A 19,475-nucleotide genomic window follows, 5' to 3' on the forward strand; every position below is an offset into this window, starting at 1 on the left:
GGATTGCTCCCCTGCCATGCTGGGGGAAGAGGGAAAAAAGTCAGGTCCAACTCTAACTCAGCATCATAAATATAATTTTTGATTATTCCTCTTCTCTTTCTTATTAAAGAGGTAGTTAGTACCTAAAATGTCCTTGGAAAATAAGATCAAGGGACCTTAAAGACCCCACAGCCATGCTGCTTTGCTGGGTTAGGTGAGAGGGGCAAAGAGCTGCAGGGCTGTGTCTAAGCTCAATAATGGAGTTAAGCACTTGCTCCTGCCTTTACTTGAACATGGATGAACACAGAACCAACTTAAACGGGGTCTGGTGACCCACATGTAAAAACCCTGTGCTGGTGCTGACCCACCAGGAGCACCTGAGCCATGATGGGAGCTCACCACAGGAGCCAGCTCCTTCAGCTGTAACCTGACAAAGAAGATACATGACTGCTCAAAATATATTTCCAATTTTTGGGTGACAAAGGCTCAGTACAATCCACTCCCTCCTTGCAAAGCAACCGCCCCGCAGCTCGCCCTGCTCATGGGCACACACTCATGTACATGAGACACATGCAAACATTCCAGTGGTGTTAGATCCCAATGCTGTCCCACTGGGATGGGAAGAGGAATGGGAACATGAATAGGAGCAGGAATGGGAACAGCTCCCACATGCTGCAATTCCTGCCTGCAGCCAGTGTAGGTCAAAACAGGCAGAGCAATGTAAAAACCCTATCCTTGATTATTTAATTCCACATGGATCAGGGAGACTTGGAGGAAGTCAGGGAGGGAAAGAAGGGTTTTGCATTTTTTGCTTTCCACCAAGGTAGCTGCTCTTTTTTTTTTTGTTCATGTCAACTGTTAATTTGTTTAAAATATAGCTTGGTAAAACCAAGTATGAGTGGATCAAACTGAAATCAATATTTGTGCTAATTACAGCCTTTTGAAAATTGGAAATAATGGCCCAAAAGGGTACAAACACACCAACTGTGATTCATAGGGAAAGCATGAGGGAAAAGGCAGTGTGGGCATTGAAAAGAACAGTCCAGATGAGCTCTGGAAATTTAACTGCTCGTGGAATAAATTTCAACACAAACGAGCAATGCACTCGCAGGCCTGCTGCAGATGGAAGCGACAGTCTTTTGTTTTATGTTTTGTTTTTTCTCCCCATGCCTGCTTGATGGGTGATTTGCGTCTGGTGCTCACGCTGCAAACTCTCCCCAGAGCGAGCACGAGCCGAGCCTGGAGGAGGCACTGCTGTGCTCCGTGCATGAATGAGGCATTCTCAGTGGGTATGGGTCATGCTAGTAGATGTACACAGTAAGATTATTTGACTCTTAATTCATGCCACTTGATATAATGTGATAAAACATTTGACATGAGAGATAAGTTCCATTTTAATCTGGTAAGATATTAGTGAAACAAAGAGTGAGAATTGTAAAGGAAGAAGAGGTTTCTGAGGGACAGGTAATGTGCAGAAACAGAGGTATCAAGTGAAGGAGGAGGTTGGATGGGGAGAAAGCAGCTTTCCCTGCACACTGAGGAAGCAAAAGAGTGGGTAAAGAAAGCACAGAAGGCTGTTAGAGTTCCAGACCAGGAGATTGAGACATGGCACTGCTGAGAGATGGAAGGAAGGAAAGTAGGGAAAGAAGCTGCTTCAAACAAAAATTGAGATACAGACAAATACCCTAGAGACACTGAAACACTGATGCTGCAGGATGGTCATCAACAGAAAACCTTTGCTATAGAACAGCTACAAGGACAGAAAGCCCGTAACAAAACAAGAGCAACAGAAACAGAGATACTTTTAACATGCATCCAAACCTAAAAAACCCAGGCATCACAGGTCACTGTTCTCTCACAGTCCAATAAACTGATCTTGTCCAACCGAAAATTAGCTGCGAACCTCTGGGTCAGTTCCTACCAGCCATCTTGAACAAGAAGACCATGTCTCAAATTTACCTTTAGTGTCAGGCACCACAACATGGTCCTCCTTTACACCAAAGTCCATTCATAATCAGTTCTGTTTTGATAGCTTTTAAAATTAAAGTTTAGTATGTTTAATTTGCTGTCAGATTTGCAGTGCTTGTCAATGAAATAATGCAAAATGTGCAGAAGAGATGACCCTTAGCAAACACATCTGCCAAAAACGTGGCTCAAATTTTAACAGTAAGAACAATGACTGAGATGTTCTGATAGAGAGAAATTTACACAAGCTTAAACATATTAAAGAGCTCTCTTAGAAGATACTGTTTCTTTAAAATCCACACACAGACTAAGACACAGTGGACTAGAGTAGAGATTTAAAGCAGGCAGAGAGCAGATACAAGCCTCAGTCAGAAAGAAAGGAAAGATTTCTTTTTTAAAGGTATAGCCAATAAATTTTCTCAAAATGTGACTTATCCTCCTGTCTTATTTTGTCACATTTTGGGTCTCTCCTGCTTGGTGTCCAAATAGGAGAGGGCATTTACTTACATCAAATAACCTTTCTATATACATCTCCTCATTGACCTTATCACGCAGGACATCCTGAGAGTGGCGGACAAATGTCACATAGGCATCAGCAACGTCCATTCCTGGCTTCTGCATGGAGGAGAGAAGAAAAGAGAGAGGGAAAAACATGAATAGTGATGCAGGGGGCAACTCGTCTGTGCCCAGTCTCATCACTGCTTTTTCTTCTCTTCCATCTCTTGCTGTCCTTCTGCAATTCACCCTTTCCTTACCTGATGGACACTTACCTGATGTCACATTTCTACAGCTCTCTGCAGAATTTAACTGATTTTTAAAGAGTAACCTACAAGTATGCAAGATTTTGGACATAACAGCATTGCTTTAAAGCAAATGGGAACTGAAGCAGCTGGATGGGAAAATACTTTAAAAAAAAATCTTGTTTGAGTTCACATTGCTTGATATATTGAATTCAAACTTACCTCAAAGGTAACCCATTAAAATATGGTAACACGAGTCATTACAAGAGCTGCCACAAAACTTAAATTTGTGTGGCACATTGTAAGTTTGTTAATAACTAGTGTCATTAGTTTCCATTACTGTGATTTACCTCAGATCACAGAGTATCATTTCTCTGCAAGATAGGATTGTCAGCCACTGTAAATTGAAGTTAGTTAACACATCCATGTAATTTCCAGGGTGAAAATGAGGACAGTTTGGAAAGCAGTAGGAAGGGAGTTTTTTAATACAAAGCAAACAATTATCAAGCAAAGGGCCAGTGCTTGGCCCTTGGAAAGGCAGTGACATTTCTTAACACCTACTGCAACAATGACAAGGTATTAATTTGAAAAACAATGAGGACAACACAGACGTGGCAGTAGTCAAGTGTTACACTTCCAAGCAATTTTCAGTCTGCTGATCATGCCCATTCCAAGGCAGGATTAGATGGATTGGTTTGTACCCAGACAATTGCAACAGAATTGCAGAATTAGATTTAACTAACATTTGTGGAATTAGATTTAAGTGGTGGGTTTCTGTTCAACACCAGGATTTCCCCTCTGTCCTCTAGTCAAACAGGTTTTTCTTTCTCCTTCCCCTGGAAAGGCAGTGGCTCACAGACCATGGGGTGGCCTCTGCACCAGTCTGGGAGCTGTGTGGGTCTGCTGGTTGAGTTCATTAAAAATGTTGAAGCTGTCAAGGGAAGCCACTGTAATATGGCTTTGTCTCCAGGGCCAGGTGGGGAAACAATTGAAAGCTAACCCAGGTGAATGTTTTCTGTTCTGATTTACACAAAGAACTAGAGCATCTGTCTGGCTTCAAGGAGGGGAGCAGACCCTGCTGCAGACCTTGCAAGGGTGTCCCAGGTACAAACCTTTTGGAAAAGCTTGAAAAGGTTACATAGCATTTTATTGAGATTATTTCCCTGGAGATGCTTTGTTTTCCAGGAACATAGAGGCCTCAGAGAAGGACATGCTTTGCCCTAGAATTTACTTAAAATAACTGTTCTGTGCTCAAATTTCTGATGACTAAATATTTAAGATGCACTGAAACAACTAGGAATTTCAACTGAAGGATCTCCACATTTTCAGGGCAAGAAATAAATTCTGAGTTTTGCTCTCAAAATCTTGTTTTTATTACTCCAAGAGAACAGGATGCCAAGATCTGCATTGGGGTATTTTAAACCAAGCAACACTTCTTACTGTTCAAGAGTTTGTCTTTTCCATGCTAGGCTCAAGATATGATAATTTTGTAGAGAATGTTTAGGTTGGGCTAAAGGGATGGAAACACCAAATGCAGAGGATGTGGTCCAAGACGTCTGATAAATTTGTCACATTGTCATATGAAAGCATGCAGAGCAATCCACCTGCATTAAATATACACACATTATACATACACATCATCAAACTCAACTGAGTTGCTCTTCATTTCCACTGCCCAGTCTAACTGGGTGCAGGAACTGGTGTGGTATATTAAGATCTATTTTTTTGCATTTGCAGTTGCTCAGGATCTTTCTGCCTGTAAATGTTACAGTAACCCCTTATTCCAGCCAACATTCATATATTACACTTCAACTTAATTTAAATGTAAATTTCTGGCAAGTTAAGTGCTCTGTCTAAGAACGTTAAGGGCTCTTTTCCTTATGAATCAAGGTCTAATTAGAGGAGACGATGTACAGTTTTCCTACACCAATTACAGAAAAATGGAAAAAAATTATTTTCATTAACAATTTCCCAAACACATGTTTCTAGCTCATCACCATTTCCCCAAAGTAATAAAAAAGTCATTTTCCAAAAAAGTAAAATAAACCGACAATTAGAAGAACAAAAATAAAATAGATTAGCTAATGTGTTAGATGTGTGTTGGCTCAGTTGTAACATGTCTGGACTTTTTGTTTGGAAATTATACTGTATTTGTACAAGTCCAAATGAAGAATTAACAGAATGCACTGCTCTCATTTTTTTTTTCAAATGTGATTCAAGCCAATTGCATAAATATGGTACCTTTTTGACACCATCTGCAAATTGTTGCCTAAACAGCCTCATAGGTCTCCATAAGAGGGTAACTGCTCATTATTAACATAATGGAGATATCCTTTCCAGTTCAAATGTTAGAAGTATGAAGGCCCACGGTACAGTCTTGGCTGTTAATGCATAATGTGGGTTGCTACACATGCCATAAACCAGAGCACAATGCAAATTACTGTGACAGAAGTTGTTTAAATTGTGCTTACAGGTACATCCACGTATTTGGAAGCAGCCTTCACCTGTAAAAGGAACAAAAGGAGAGTTAACACCGTCAGTACCTTTTCAGGTCTTTGTTTTTTTCTTTAAACTCTGTAAGACCATCTCCAGCAAAACTTGGGACAACATAATGCTGAGTAGGTTGAAAAGGGTGATGAAACTCACTTTCCTGTCTAAAAGGGTGGTATTTTTGTTGTTGTTTTTTTTTGGAGAGGTAAATTGACTGCTGCTAAAGCTCTAATAGCAACAGATGATAGTGTGGGAGTTGTGCATCTACTTCAGCGAGCGGGGGAAGACGGGGTTCGTAAGAAGACATAGTTATTTTCTTTGGAGGCCTCCCTCTCCACCTGATGCCACGTGTCTCCCAAGCCATTGCATGTCTCTCCTGTTGGGAGCTGTATCCCAGGAGCAATGGCAGCTCCTCTGGGAGCAGGGGCATGATGGCATGGTGAGTCTGGCAGGGGCCTGCACCAAGCTAGACACAAGAAAGCACCTGAAGGACCCTAATTTTGCTCCCTTCCCATTGTCCTGCCCATGGTGTGCTTCCCCAGTTGTGAATGCTGCAGCCTGGGACATTATCAAGACCAGGCTGGATGGGGCTTTGAGTAACCTGGATAGTGGAAGGTATCCTTGCCTGTGGCAGGAGGGTTGGAATGAGATGATTTTTAAGGTCCCTTCCAACCCAAACCATTCTGTGATGCTCTGTTAGGCTGAGGGTTTTTTGAGAAGTTTTGCACATGAATGCCTGTGGCTGGGCTGGTTGGAAAGTTGTGTTCACATTTCACACCCCAGCCCTGTTGCCCTTATATGCAGCCTCTCCTGCACTCACTTGTGTCTCCCTCACATCAGTCAATTCAAAACAAAACCTATTATTTTCCCCCTTTCTGCTGGCCCTGATGCTGGCAAGAGCTTGCAGACCATGTTGGGGCAGTGTGCTCATGCCATGCCATGCAGAAGTGCCCTGAAGCTTTTCTGCTTCCCAGACTTAACAGCTAAATCATTTTCCCCTGATTTTCCTCCCTTTTTAGAAGATGCTATTGGAGGGAGGGTATCAGAGATGGACACTGCACTCTGTGGTGTCCTCACAAGCTGGTGGGATCTGCAAGACCCCAAATTGACTTTGTCTGTGGTTTCCCATGCAGCAGGGTGCACATTGCCTGGCGTGGGAGGTGGGTTGGCCCCTGATGTCAGGGCCAACTCTTCCAACTGAGCAGTGCCCAGCTGGCCACAGAGACCTTTTTCCCACTGTAGCATAAGGCACAGTGTCTAGAAAGAGTATGGCTGGGATTTTCCACAACGCTTCTGCTTTTAATTAGGGTAAGCGTTGCCGGCCATCTTTGTTTGGGTGTAAAAGCTCACCTGCTTTTAAATATTTCTAAAGCTACCATTAAAACAGCCTAAATATAACACGAACACAGTTGCATCTTGGGATGAATAAATTATGTGTCCCGAATGAGAGAATGAATGTATGTGTGAGACAGAATGTGAGAGTGGGTGGAAGCACTCATATGGTGTGTGGGGGGGGCGCATAATTAAGCACAATGAGGCGATACAAAAGACCAGACTGGTGGTAATTGCCGAGGTGAACACGGCGCGAGTATTGGCAGCGCCCGGGCTGCCGAGCCGGGGGGCAAGAACAGAGGGAAGGGCAGGAGGAGGGCATCGAGCGCCTGCTGCTGCGATGTGACCCCGGTCTGGCTGCTGGAGGGGCTGCAGAGGAACGGAGCACGTCCCAGCACATGAGTTTATGAAGTAGGCAGCAAAATCAGCACCAGAGCAAACACTTGTCCTGTCTCCAGGTATTCCTGTTTCCAGCCAGCTGTCTGGATACCTTGCCCTGTCTCTGCGTTTATCCTCACAATTTTCTTGGGAAGTGGTGAAGTGCTATCCCTTGCTCCTGCGGAATGGGAGCAGAGGAGCCTCAGCCTCCATGCATGAAGGCAGCTGGAGCCCAGCCAGCAGATGCAGCTCCAGGAAAGCAGGCAGTCATGGCACACCCACTCAGGCAGGGTGCCCACGCAAGCACCAAACCATCACTTTTTCTGAGCAGCAAAGCCCAACAACCAGGAGGAAAGCCTGGAAAATGATGCAGTTTAACAGCCTGCAAAACTCAAGCTGGGGTCCTTGCTCAGGGCTAGACCAGTACCTTCAAATATCACACAGAGCATGATGCCAGGCAGAGGCAATCTTGCCAGCTGAGTGTGGATTTATCACTCTTGGGTCCAACTTAGTGCCACTTTCAAACTACCTTCTCCAAAGTCAAGAGGCAACAAGAATAACTCAGCTTCCTGTGATCTCCTCCCTCCACCCACAAAAAAACTGAGCTGCTTCTCCTGCCCACTCTCCTTTAATCAGAATAATTACTTGTTTTTCTTTAAACTCAGATTTGGCTACATTTAGTGAAATTTCCAAACTGCCGGATGTTGTGTGATTTTTGCTAGGCTGCCGTTTTTCACAAAGTATGTGACTTTGCCATGAAACGTCTCAGTTTACCATACAAATTTTGCGCAGAACAAAAATAAGACCATTTACTTCTGTCTCTCTTGGGTAACATGGAATCTTTGGTTATAATTACCACAGGTGTAATGCTCTGCGTACAGAGGCCACCCAGAATACAGGGAATTTTAGCAGCTGGCATTCCTGCGAGTCAGTGGATCTGCACATGCAGACACCCAGCCAGGGCCTGGGCTGCTGCCACCAAGATGCACTGAAATGTAGCAACAAACAGAAAAAAAAAAAAAGTCTGGCCAAATTTAGAAGGGTGTTTTCCTCTCAAAGTTCTCTGCAAGGAGAAGTGGCTAGTGAGAATTTATTAGGACAACAGATGCATTATATTTATCTTGAATTTCGAGGCAAGAATTGGAAATGAGGATATCCTACTAGGTGATAAAACTGTCTGTCACAAGACCCCCGAGTACATGTCACTTGCAGAGCGCCTGGAAAACACGCGATGAAAGAAGTTGGTGGAAGGGGGTGGGAGACTAATGCTTTCTGGAGCTCAGTGGCTTGGACCATCACACTTCGTTGTATTTGTTCAGACAGGGAAAACGTGGGAGGTGGTGCAAGCATGCTGTAACAAGAGAGAGATTCTGTATTTCTCACTGCAAAGACTAAACACAACGAGTCACATTACTACTGCAGGGAGAGGAGACTTGCTAAGCCCAGTGCCAAAGGGGTCAGGGCTGCTCCTCCACCTCCTCTCCCAGTGGCTCCCAGCAAACATGGGGACCAGAGCGAGAGACAGATGTCCCTTCGTCAGGAAGGAGCAATCCTGCTCCTCTGCCGTGGGCCCAGCCCACTTGCTGTGAGTGAGGGACCAACACTTTCCTGGAGACATGCACACACCACGCACAGCAGCTCTTTGGATACACATCCTTTCCTGACTGGAAACTCAGGAAATTGAGGCTTTGGGACCATGTTCGAAGGCTGTGGGGCTGTTAGAGTGGGAGAGACTGTTTTGCTGCTACTGGGGCAGTTAACTATCAGTAAACATCCAAGGAGCAGCAGAGAGGATGCCTGAACCCCATGCACCTACGTGCTGGTTCTGAGAGGTGCCCAGAGCCCAGGTGCAGCCAGGGCTTTGCTCAGCAACCAAAGGGAGCAGCACTCAGCAGTGTAAACAGTAGGATGTGGTGGGAGCAGCGCAGCATCAACCGAAGAACAGCTTGGATTCACAGAGAAGGAAGGGCTGCACATTACACTGTCTACACGGGCTGATGCTGGTACTTCCGATGCCTGAAAAGCTGCCGCCTCCACATCCTCTGCTGCTGGCACACAAGCATTTCCTAACCCTCCATAGCACTGGAATCAGGGAAGGTATCCAGGTATCCAACCCAAGCCATAACCTGCATCCCCTCAAGCAGGGACGAGCACAGCCCTGGGGCTGCATCCACACAGGGTTTATCCTGGGAGAAGATGTGCACTGCAGGGCAGTGAATTGGAATACCCTCCCTTTCCCTCTTCTCTGAAGAACAAAGTTCCTCCAGCACACCTGAAAAGGCAAAATGCTTTGTTTGAACCCCATGGTGGTTCAGATAAGCTGCCAGACTGTGCGCACAAAGCTGCCAAGAGCAGTTTATTGCCTCTGCTGTTAAGCCTTCCTAAATCCATCTCCATTTCCAAATGGATCCTAAAAACTGCCTCAAACTCAGCAAAAGGGCCCAAGAGTAGCAAACAGCAGACATTTGCAAGTAACTAAGACAACTCCAAAATGAGATTTTGGAAAGCCTTCCCAGTTTGCAGAGAAGTGCCTTCTGCCTCTTGCCCAGTCTCTGTGAACAAGTGAGTGCAGGAGAGGCTGCACGTGAAGGCAACAGGGCTGGGGTGTGAAACATGAACAAAACTTTCCAACCAGCCCAGCCACAGGCATTCATGTGCACAGCTGTCTGTGAGCTGAGAGGAGTGAAGTCCTGCTTGCATAGAGACATTCTTGTAAACTTTCTGGCACATGCATTTTCAGAAGACCTTTGGAAATCAGCTGCCATGTGTTCATCCTAAGAAGCTGTCACAACACTTTTCCAGAATACAGCTCAAATTGTTAAACCATTGCTGGATATTGAGGCCAGTTTTGCACAGATATTGGCCTGGTCCTATACCTTGCTAGGAAATACGTGGTGAGCTGTGGATTGGTTCCTCAGTGCTACAGAGAAATATGGCATGAGAGGCACCTTGTGCTTCATGACCTCATGGCATTTACCCTACCTTGTTCTCTTTTAGAAACACGTAGGCACGCCCTAGGTCTCCCTTATTTTGCTGTTTACTATTTAAGATGGTCACTGTTATGGCCAGAAGACTGAGAGGAACACACCTGTCATGTGAAGTGACAATGAAGCAAATTGCATGTACAGTGCAATGGTTTTTTTCATCTTCATATGTATCCTCTGCAGAATAAACTTCACCAAGCTGAACAATGGATGGAGATGGCTTTACTCTGTGCATCTGGGGTGTTTATGTATTGTATATCTTCATACAGGTTATTTGTCTATTCATGTGGGGGTTAAAGCGATCAAACATCACAGAATGGAATAAATATTAGGTAGCTGATCTAGTCCTGGAAGGGCAGGAGGTTACAACTCAGAAAAAAAAAAAAAAAGAAAAAGAAAAAGAAAGAAAACGATGGTCTGTACTTACAGTAAATGACAGGAATGAAGAAAACAAAGTTCCTTCATCGTATCTAGAGAGTTTGGCCAAAACTCCTTCCAAAATGGTGACAAACTATGAAGACAAAAAATACTGCAATTATTTTTAATAATTAGAAAAAGGTGTAAAAATCTGCATCACCCTCAAAGAAGCCAGTGGACCTCTCAGCATTGCCAAAGGAATGGACCACCTGTCCCTGAGCACAGTGGGCAGGGAGTGGGGAGAATGCAGTGCTTCCTTTTGGCTGCTGTGGTGCACCTCTTGCTGACTGGGAATCACCTGTCAGTGTCCTGGGTGGTGCAGGGGACAGAAGGTGGGTGCAGTGTGTGGGGAATCCAGCAGAGCCTCTCTGGATGGGGAAGGCTCTGATTCCTGCTCCCAGTATGCAGTGGCAAGCACGCAGCTAGCTGGGTATTCTTGCAGAAGAATTGAACTGGCATATGTTGGCGGATCATGTTTAAAGGTCTCCACTGTATAATAGGGATGACTTGTTCTCAGAAAGTTTGAAACTAGAGGAAAACACACCCCACCATCTTTTTCCTTACATTCCAATTCCCCTCCGTGTTAGCACAGCACACCAGACCTACACAACCACCCAAGGGGAATGCTGGCAGCTGAGCTACAGGAGCTGACTCTGATAAAAAACAATTTCCAAACAATTAAACCTGACATTTTCAAATGTATTTCCCACTACTGTCACCTCTAAATTAATTTCTTGGAAGAGCATATGGTGATCTTGCACAAGATGAGCTATTTTGTCCACACAACCTCATGTGTAGGAGTGGTGACCACCTCTGCATGCCACCCCAATGGCTCTGCAGCAGCATTTAGCAGTGCCACCCCCTGACTGCAGCTAACCCCAGTGCCGTGAGGTGATGCTGACCATCCCCTTTAACATAACACCCATTCCTTAAAGCCACTTCTGGCCCAGTATGGCAATCCTGCTAGCAGAGTATTACATCTCACGCAGTTCCTAATCAACAAAGAGTCACCATGAAAGGACTGGGAGATGTATGATCTTGCCTGTGAGAAACAAGAAGCCAATTCAACATCCTAATGTGTCACATTTTAATGGAAACGCACATATTAAAGATGCAATGTTAACAGTGAATCACTTCACCTGAAGCTGAGGGTTACCTTTGCCACTAGGAGTGTTATCATTTCTTTGACGGTTTCCTCAATTAGTTCATCTATTTTTGAATGGTACTGGTGCTAAAGAAAAATAAAAGGAGAGGGGGAGGAAAGTATTAGCATTGATCACAGCCAACAGCTCTACACTTGTCAGTCTCTTCCCTTGGTAAGCCACAATACATAGTATTAAACCAAAGAATTATGCAGCTTATTACACTCGGCCCCACTGCAGTAGCCAGTGACTACCTACACTTGTGGGAGAGACCCTGAATTCAGGAAAATCCTGCATCAGTTTTGAAGCAGGGCAAACCCTGCCCTCTTCTGTGTGCCCGCAGCTCTGGAAGCCATGTGTGGATGTCGGAGAGGAGGCTCTACCATCCCTGTGAGAACCAGCACCTAGTGCTCCTAGAGACTCTGAAGTCCCTTTGCTCCACTTCCATGGGCATTATCCTGCCCATCTTGCACATGGATTGCAGCGGACAATGGGATACACCTGCTGCTGGAGGGGAATAGGCAGCCCTTTCCCAGGGCACCACAAACCACCCAGCCCTCAGCATGGGAATGGGGAGGATGTGCTGTTTCAGGGGAGCTTGCAGTGGGCTCAACCACGGGGAATGGTGCTGCACCCTTCCCACCTACTGCAGCAAAGCAGCTGAACCTGTGTTACCCTAGGTTCAGCAGGCACATGGCTCAAGTTAAGCACTCGTTCAAACACTTTGCTGTTTTGTACTGTGAGATAGATTTAAAAACCACCCAACAAACCATGACAAGCCTTTTTGTCCCATGCAAAAGCCAGCAGGCAGTGCAGCCCTGAGCCCTGGACAACGGCAGATCCCGTGGGAGTAGCTCAGCACTGGCTGACCAAGGCCTGTGCCTGGAGCACCAGCGTTTCTGAGTCTTCAACCCAATTTCTGCACACTCCAAACCTTGCTCAGCTTGGGAGCTCTGACGCAATCAGCTGCAATATGGCTAGAATAGGTACTAAAATACAGTCTTCTACTAATTTAGAAAAGACCTGTTTCCAATACAAGATTTAATTAGTGAAAACATACAGTATATTCTTATTTTCAATGGACTGAGAAAATCCTGATTATGACTGCTTTCCAACACAAAACATTTGATTTTTCAGTCAAACATTTCAAGCACTGGTGCTAGTCACTATATTCATTACCACTTGGCATTAATATTGTTTTAAAATGTTAACATCAAATCACATTGAAAGAGACAAATCTGCTTTAAATACTAATCAGACTTTGGGAAGGAAGACTGAGGGCTTTACAAATGCTAGCTGCTGGTCTCTGTCTGATCAGTACTCTGAACTGCTCTACAGTTTGGGGATTTTTTTCTACGGAAGTAACATTAATATAGGAATTTGGGAAAAAGAAAATAAAAGTAGGACAGACTTACCCACTCTTTTGCAAACTTTTCAGATGATTGGGGACAGAAATAAAGAGGAAAGTGCAAAAGACAGGAAAAAGAACATATGAAGATAAACAATAAATAAACCAAAATCTTTTAAAAAAAGAGACGTATGAGAACAGCAGCATCATGCACAGAAACAATAAGCAATGGAAAATGAAATGGGGTCAAAACCTCCGTTCACTGAAATACCAGAGATCGCTACCTGTAGGATTTGCAGGCAGTAAAACAGTGCAAAGGGACCGGATTGTAGCTGACACCTGACTCTCTTATGGTTTTATTTGGCTCTGAAGAGGAAGGGAACCGGCTGTCCACAGGCAGGGTTCAGCCTCGGGGCAGCCGCACAGCCCTCTCTGGGGTGGCAGGGCCAGGGCAGGGGACATGGCACAGCACGTCCCAGCCCAAGGCGTGGCTGGGGGCACTCAAAGCCTCCCCTGGACACGAGGACAAACTGGCACCGCCATGCCACAGGCTGCGATCTGCTGGGCCCACGCGGGGGAAAAACATACACAAATAAGCGGGTGATACTTGCATTGGCAGCTTTCATTCCCATGTCCTGCTTTGCAGGTCAAGACATACACAAGTCCCTTATGGGAACATAGTTATGATTAATCTTTAATGCAGAGCTAGGCCTTATCAGCTCTCAGGATTGACCTGGCCTTTCCCAGCACAGCTGGAATGCAGCTGTGGGGTGTCAAGGACCTGTAACAGCTTGGTACAGGTAGAAGCTGCTGATGTGCTTGGCAGACACAGCCAGGACTTCCTAAGGGAAATGGATAAGGGGTGTCTCTCCCATGATGTTTTCCTTCTGCAACCGCATTTTCTGTGTGTGTAAAACTTTGCAAACAAGCATTCAGCTAACTGCTTTCATCAAGTAAGTAATGAGTTTGAACTTAAACATGACTAGCTGTGTGCAAAGCAATCCACTGTGAAATGCACTGACTGATGCATGTTCAATTACAAGCTTGTTTCAAAAGCAAGTAAGAGCCCCAATGGAATAAAACCACAGCTCTGAGAGCAGGAGAGGAGCCTGTGCATGCACCAAGGTGGTGTAGCAGTACCCTGAGTGCTCATTCCCATCGCAGCCGCAATCCCCAGGGCAGAGCGAGCCCTGGTGCCCTGGCAGTTACCATGCAGGACAGGGCCTGCCCCAGGCAGCCACAGCCATGTGCACCCTGTGCCACCAGTGCCACAGCCCCAGGTCCACCTCAGCAAGGGGAGCCTCGGCCAGGACAGGGTCAGAGATGGCGGCGGTTTGGAAAGCGAGTGCCTGGTGCTGCTAGAGATGCCTGGCTCGCAAAACCAGCAATTCCAACAGCTCCTTCTACATTCCTCATGAAAACGCTCAAGGTTAAAGATCGCAGAGCTGGTTTGCTTTACCCAGCGTAGCCCCCACTCTCGATCAAGTTCATCACAGCTTTCTATTAGCTCAATTATTACAATCCATAATCAGTGCACTACAATGATTCAACTTGACTTTATGTGATGAGTATCTTGCCTTGTCATGTAACAGATTGTGTGTACGTTGTATTTCTCTAAGGACCATCTGACCTTAGATATTAAATAGAAACATACTAGACCAACTGAGAAACATTTAATACATACATTTATCCCCTTAGATGTATTAAAAATTCAGAGGAAAAATAAATATTTAAGATGGTAAAGTATGTTTACCAAATGTTTTAACAGCTGCCTTTAGAGACAAGGAAATGGAATGAAATGATGGGTGTTTGTTTCACAGGGTAATGCTCGCAAAATGCATTCAAATATCTGCTAAAGTGAGTGTGGCTGAAGGTAGTGTGAAAGGGAAGGCCTTTGGGGTGGGAGGGAATCCACACAGCAAAGTCAAGGAAGGTGTCGAGAGAGTCTCTGCCCACATACAGACTGAACTGTCAGAGAAATCAGTGGTTTGTTTCTAACAAAAACGTCTTCTCTGGTTAGGTCTAAGCCAAAGACCCTGCCTGAACACTGTGGTGAGCAGCGTGAGCCCTTTTTGCTGCCGTTGAACTGTCTGCACAGGGACATGGGCTGGAGGAGCCATGTGCTGGATGCGGCACTCATGGATGGTCCCATCAGCGAGTTTCTATCCCTCCCTGCCTGTTCATTCCTCCCCTTGCTGACCTGTGCAGCTGCTACACACCAGAGATGGGGTCACAGAGGGACTCAGTGAGGCACAGACCACAGACAACTCTCCATACTACTGAGAAAGACACAGGCTGGAAACCCAGGTTCCCATGCCTCTGCTGCCTATCTGACTGTCTCATCATTTCCAATGGGATTGGAAGAGGTGGGGTGGCACTTTGTCCTCCCCTCCCAGGTTGTAATGACAGATCTATATATGAACTTTTGCACCCCTCAGCCTGACCATCTTGGCACACAGGTTTGGACAGCTTCAAGAAGAGGAGATGGAGATAGCCAAAAACACAGAGTGGCACGAGTGAATGGAGGGGGAGGTAGTAACACTCATTAAAAGAAAGAAAAAGGGAGGGTGTATAAAATACAGCAGCCCTAAATGGTAAATTATGCACCAATAATTTACATCTGCTTTACAGGTCTATTAGTTTAGCTATCTGTTAAAAACCTCATGTCCCAGCAACTGTTGCTTGCCACAGGAGTTCAGCTGTCTCTGAGCTGCTGCACAAACACCTCCTGTAAGTGGCACAGGCAGATTGGCAGCTAATTGCAGCTGCAGCCCAGCAGCAACTGCATGGCTGCCTGCTCCCCTGTTTCCTGCAGTCTGAGTCAGGCCAAACCTGCAGTTCTGATGCTCAGAATTTGGAGGAAACTGTGGCAAGCAGAGAGTATCACAAGTCAGCATGGAAAGATGCAGCAAGTGCCTGGTCACAGGATACTTGGGCACAGCTGATGTTATTGGTCTTGTGCCATCTGAATACTTAACCTGACAGTTTAATGAATGCAATGAGCCTCCTCTGTCATGATATCAGAGTCTGCATGATCTCCAAAATCTCCCTGTCCCCAGCGACTGTGCCTGTAAAAGGGTTTGATCCTGGTTTGCAGTGGGGAGCATTGCAAACATGGACCTTCCCAGCTGATGGGGCACTGCCAGGGTAGATGCTGCAGCAGCTGCAGGCTGAGGGACTTGGGGAGACAAATGGGTATGAGTATGGAACAGAAAATGGTAGAGAAGTTCATGTCCAGGCTCGGACAACAAAAGCCCACTCAAGATCTGCTTCAGCTGACCTGGAGGACAAGGGAAGACCTATGATGGGCAGTCTGAAAACTCTTACAAGGTGAGTGCCGCAAATAAAATGTCATAACTGAAATATGTAGAAGAAAAATAAAAAGAACAGCTGAATCTGATCCAAACACCACTGACATTAGGGCAGAGAGCCCTGCTGCATCCAGTGGCCTTTGGAGCAAGTTCTTTCAGAGGAACCAATTGAGGTGAACAACTGAAAAAAACACAGGAACAACTAGCAGTGATTCACTGCAAAATCGGACCATGAAAAGCTGTAGTGAAAAGGCATATCTAGGAAATGCTGACAAGCAGCAGAATAGGTGAGCCGAACAGCATTTGTGAATTTATTCTAGACTGGTATATGAATATTCAATTTGACTTGAAGTCACTGGAGCAAAATGAGCATTCTGATGCATTTAATTCATTCCAATTTGCCATGTCTTTCTAATTCATAGATCAATTCACAGAAACTTGAACCTGCAACTATGGCTTCAGAAGAAAATAAAAATCAGCAATTAATTAAAACAGATTTGTTGTTTGGGAACTTGAGTCATTATGAACCTGGAAATCCAGAATGATCAAGTGTGCTGATTACAGCCAGTACTTGAGAAAGGCAAAGCAGCCAGAATTTCAATCTACTTTTGGAAGTTATTTATTTTTGTAGTTTTGTTGGGGTTTTTTTTTCCTTTACATGCATCACAGCACCAACTTGGCAGTTCTGCTTTCCTTATGTTTGTCTACAGAAAATAGCCATACACAGAAAGCGTGTTGCCGACACCTGGCTCCAAGGTGCAGTTAATGACTCAATTTATATGGTCGTCATGCAACAACCAAGCTTGAGAGATACCATATGCATACCACAGTCCTTGCAAAAAGCCACTCATAAGTGACAGGGATTCCAATTGTTTCTATTCATTAGATTTGAGAGCAACCCCCTGTACATTCATCTGCACACTCTCTATGGAAGGCTAAACCCACAAACGATACAACGTTTCGGAAACGAGCACAACAGGAGACAGGAAATTTCATGGCATTGCCTTTAAAAGCTGTGAAAGGAAGAACCTGCGTTTTACCTCTTGGCCCATTTCCATACTGCAAAGCTTTGTAGACTGAGCTTTGGCATCCACCATGACATTAAACATGGTGCATATTGATTGAGGGACTCGGAAATCTGTTGATCGGCTGGTTTTCTGCAGTTTTACTTCAAATGCAATCCTTGTTCTGTGAAGGAAAGTAGAAAAAGATGTTTCGGTTGCTTTTAAACATACTGAAGCCAATAATAATGTGAAACAATACTGAGAGGAGTTTGAGAAGCCAGAAAGCTGAATGCTGCTGGGAGTGCCATAATGCAATTGTTACAAATGTGTTTTTTCTAAAAATTATTTTCCATTTTAAAAAGAAACTCCCTTTCCAGAATAGACACTATTTATGAAGTGTTCAACAGTTTCAGGGAAACTGTGACTCCCTTATGCTTGATAAACAGTGTGATGATGTTACAAACAGCAGTGTCAATACATATCTTTAATTTGGTTGCATTAGCTGATTGATAACCACAGCCTGGCATACTAAAGGAAGCTCCTATTGCTCCCTGATATCAACCACAAATAACAGAAACTCCTTCCCTGCTTGACTGAAAAGACACTGCCAGATCATTGCATTTATGGTGGTATGATAGCATTTGCTGGCTGGACATTCTTAATTGCCTTGTAAGTTCACAGAAGTGGTTTCCCTGCACCACACAAATTCACCAGAATACGTCTGCAAAGCATGCACAGGCACAGTCATGTGCATATGAACACACTCGCATCACACATCTCCCTGCTCTCCTGAGGTTTCACCAAGATCAAATTTGACATCCCTGGCAGTAACAAATCATGATACATGAAAAGCTTCATCAGACTAAAACCTACAAAATCTGATGCTGTGTCATATTTTAAATACCAAGGCATTTGTGAGTCTAACACAGGAATGCTTTCCAGTGAGGTGAGCACTGCCTTGGCTTTCTTCAGAGCCCTTCTTCATATTCCAGAGGTACTTCACTAATCTAACCTAACACAGAAGAATTATCACATCAGACAGAATCTGCCAATAAATTAACATAGGAGCTTCAATTTAGAAATAACAAATAAAATCAGCTGCAGCTCAGGAGTAATTCTGTACTTGAACAATCCCCCAAGGGTTATGGAAATGAAAACTCATTTATTAACATAAAGCTCCCATTCTTGGGATCAGATCTGAGCTGGTATATAGGTCCTTCTGCCTGGATTTATTAGTTAACAGGCCTTCCTTGCATGGGCTGCTTTCCTGACAGCCCCAAAATACAACCCAGTGTGGAAGGCAGGGTGGCTCCTCCATGGATTCAACAGTTCAGAGACAGACGTGAAGAAAAATGTTGTGTCAAACTGAAATCGCTAAAGAAACCTTAGCCAGGCCCTGTTTGCAGGTGATATAAATAGGGAAGGCAGCATATTGGTTTACATCAGCAGTGGCATTTGAACTGATTTAATTACCAGTGCCAGATTTAGCCTGGACTCGGGGACTAGAATCTTGATAATTACTGAAAGGACCCAAGAAGACTGGGATTTTCCATCTCCTCATGGAAAGGAGCATGTTCCTACTTACTTATGCTCACAACCATTATATATAGTTGTACCAATACAAGCTGGGCCAGGTTTTTACAGAGGGGCAACACATTTGTAGAAAGGTTCAGGAAAATCAGGGAAAAAAAACTGGCTTCCAGACACACAAGCCCTTCTTTAGATGTACCTGGAAATTTCCTTATTTTTCCCAGTTATCTCAGCTGAGCTAACTTGGTCTGATTTTTACAGATCATTGCAGCTATAACTGTGCTGCAGGGACAGCAAAGGAGCCTTAGCTCCAAGTGAAAAGAAAAAAAATAGAAAATAAGTTTTGCAGGTGGTGCTGGGGCAGAGCAGCGAGCAGAGCTTCAGCACTGGGTTTTCTCCTAAAGGACAGCCTGACAACTGGAGGACAAATGAAGCTCAGTATTTGTGCCAGACACAGGACCAAAGATGAGCTGCTGCAATAAATTGCTCGATGTCAAAGACATTAAGTGCAATGCATCTCATTGCACTTAAAATGCACTGGGGTTTATTCCAGAATGGTGAGAGAATAAACCTTGAGCTGTCTGCCTTCCTGCCTGCATTTCAGGGACTGAACGTGCCTTCCCCTGCGCTGACACTGCACATCCAGCCGGTGAGGATCGTACTGAAAATAAATGCCACACTCACACTTGCAGAGTGGCCAGAAAACTGCAGTACAGAACAGCCACATCACATGCTGCAGTTAATATTAGCATCTATCAGCTGTATTTGGCATCCATTTTTTTCTTTGGTTCATCTCATTTTCTATGAATTTTTGCACAATGAAATACAAAGTTCATTTTTTCTTCTTGCCTCATT

General features: G+C 44.6%; 1 protein-coding gene across 8 annotated transcripts in view; it reads right to left on the bottom strand.

Moving 5' to 3' along the window:
- Positions 1–19,475, bottom strand: part of CADPS (calcium dependent secretion activator) — a 210,823-nt gene that overhangs the window by 20,317 nt on the left and 171,031 nt on the right. For all 8 annotated transcript variants that reach the window (XM_069028361.1, XM_069028360.1, XM_069028367.1 and 5 more), the window contains 5 exons: positions 17,127–17,274; positions 11,442–11,516; positions 10,296–10,379; positions 5,156–5,188; positions 2,452–2,559 (listed from right to left, as the gene is read on the bottom strand). In XM_069028361.1, the coding sequence (XP_068884462.1) occupies positions 2,452–2,559; positions 5,156–5,188; positions 10,296–10,379; positions 11,442–11,516; positions 17,127–17,274 (448 nt within the window). The remainder of the gene's footprint in view (positions 1–2,451; positions 2,560–5,155; positions 5,189–10,295; positions 10,380–11,441; positions 11,517–17,126; positions 17,275–19,475) is intronic.

Source organism: Aphelocoma coerulescens, chromosome 12 (assembly GCF_041296385.1).
Source record: "Aphelocoma coerulescens isolate FSJ_1873_10779 chromosome 12, UR_Acoe_1.0, whole genome shotgun sequence".
Taxonomy (NCBI): Eukaryota; Metazoa; Chordata; class Aves; order Passeriformes; family Corvidae; genus Aphelocoma; species Aphelocoma coerulescens.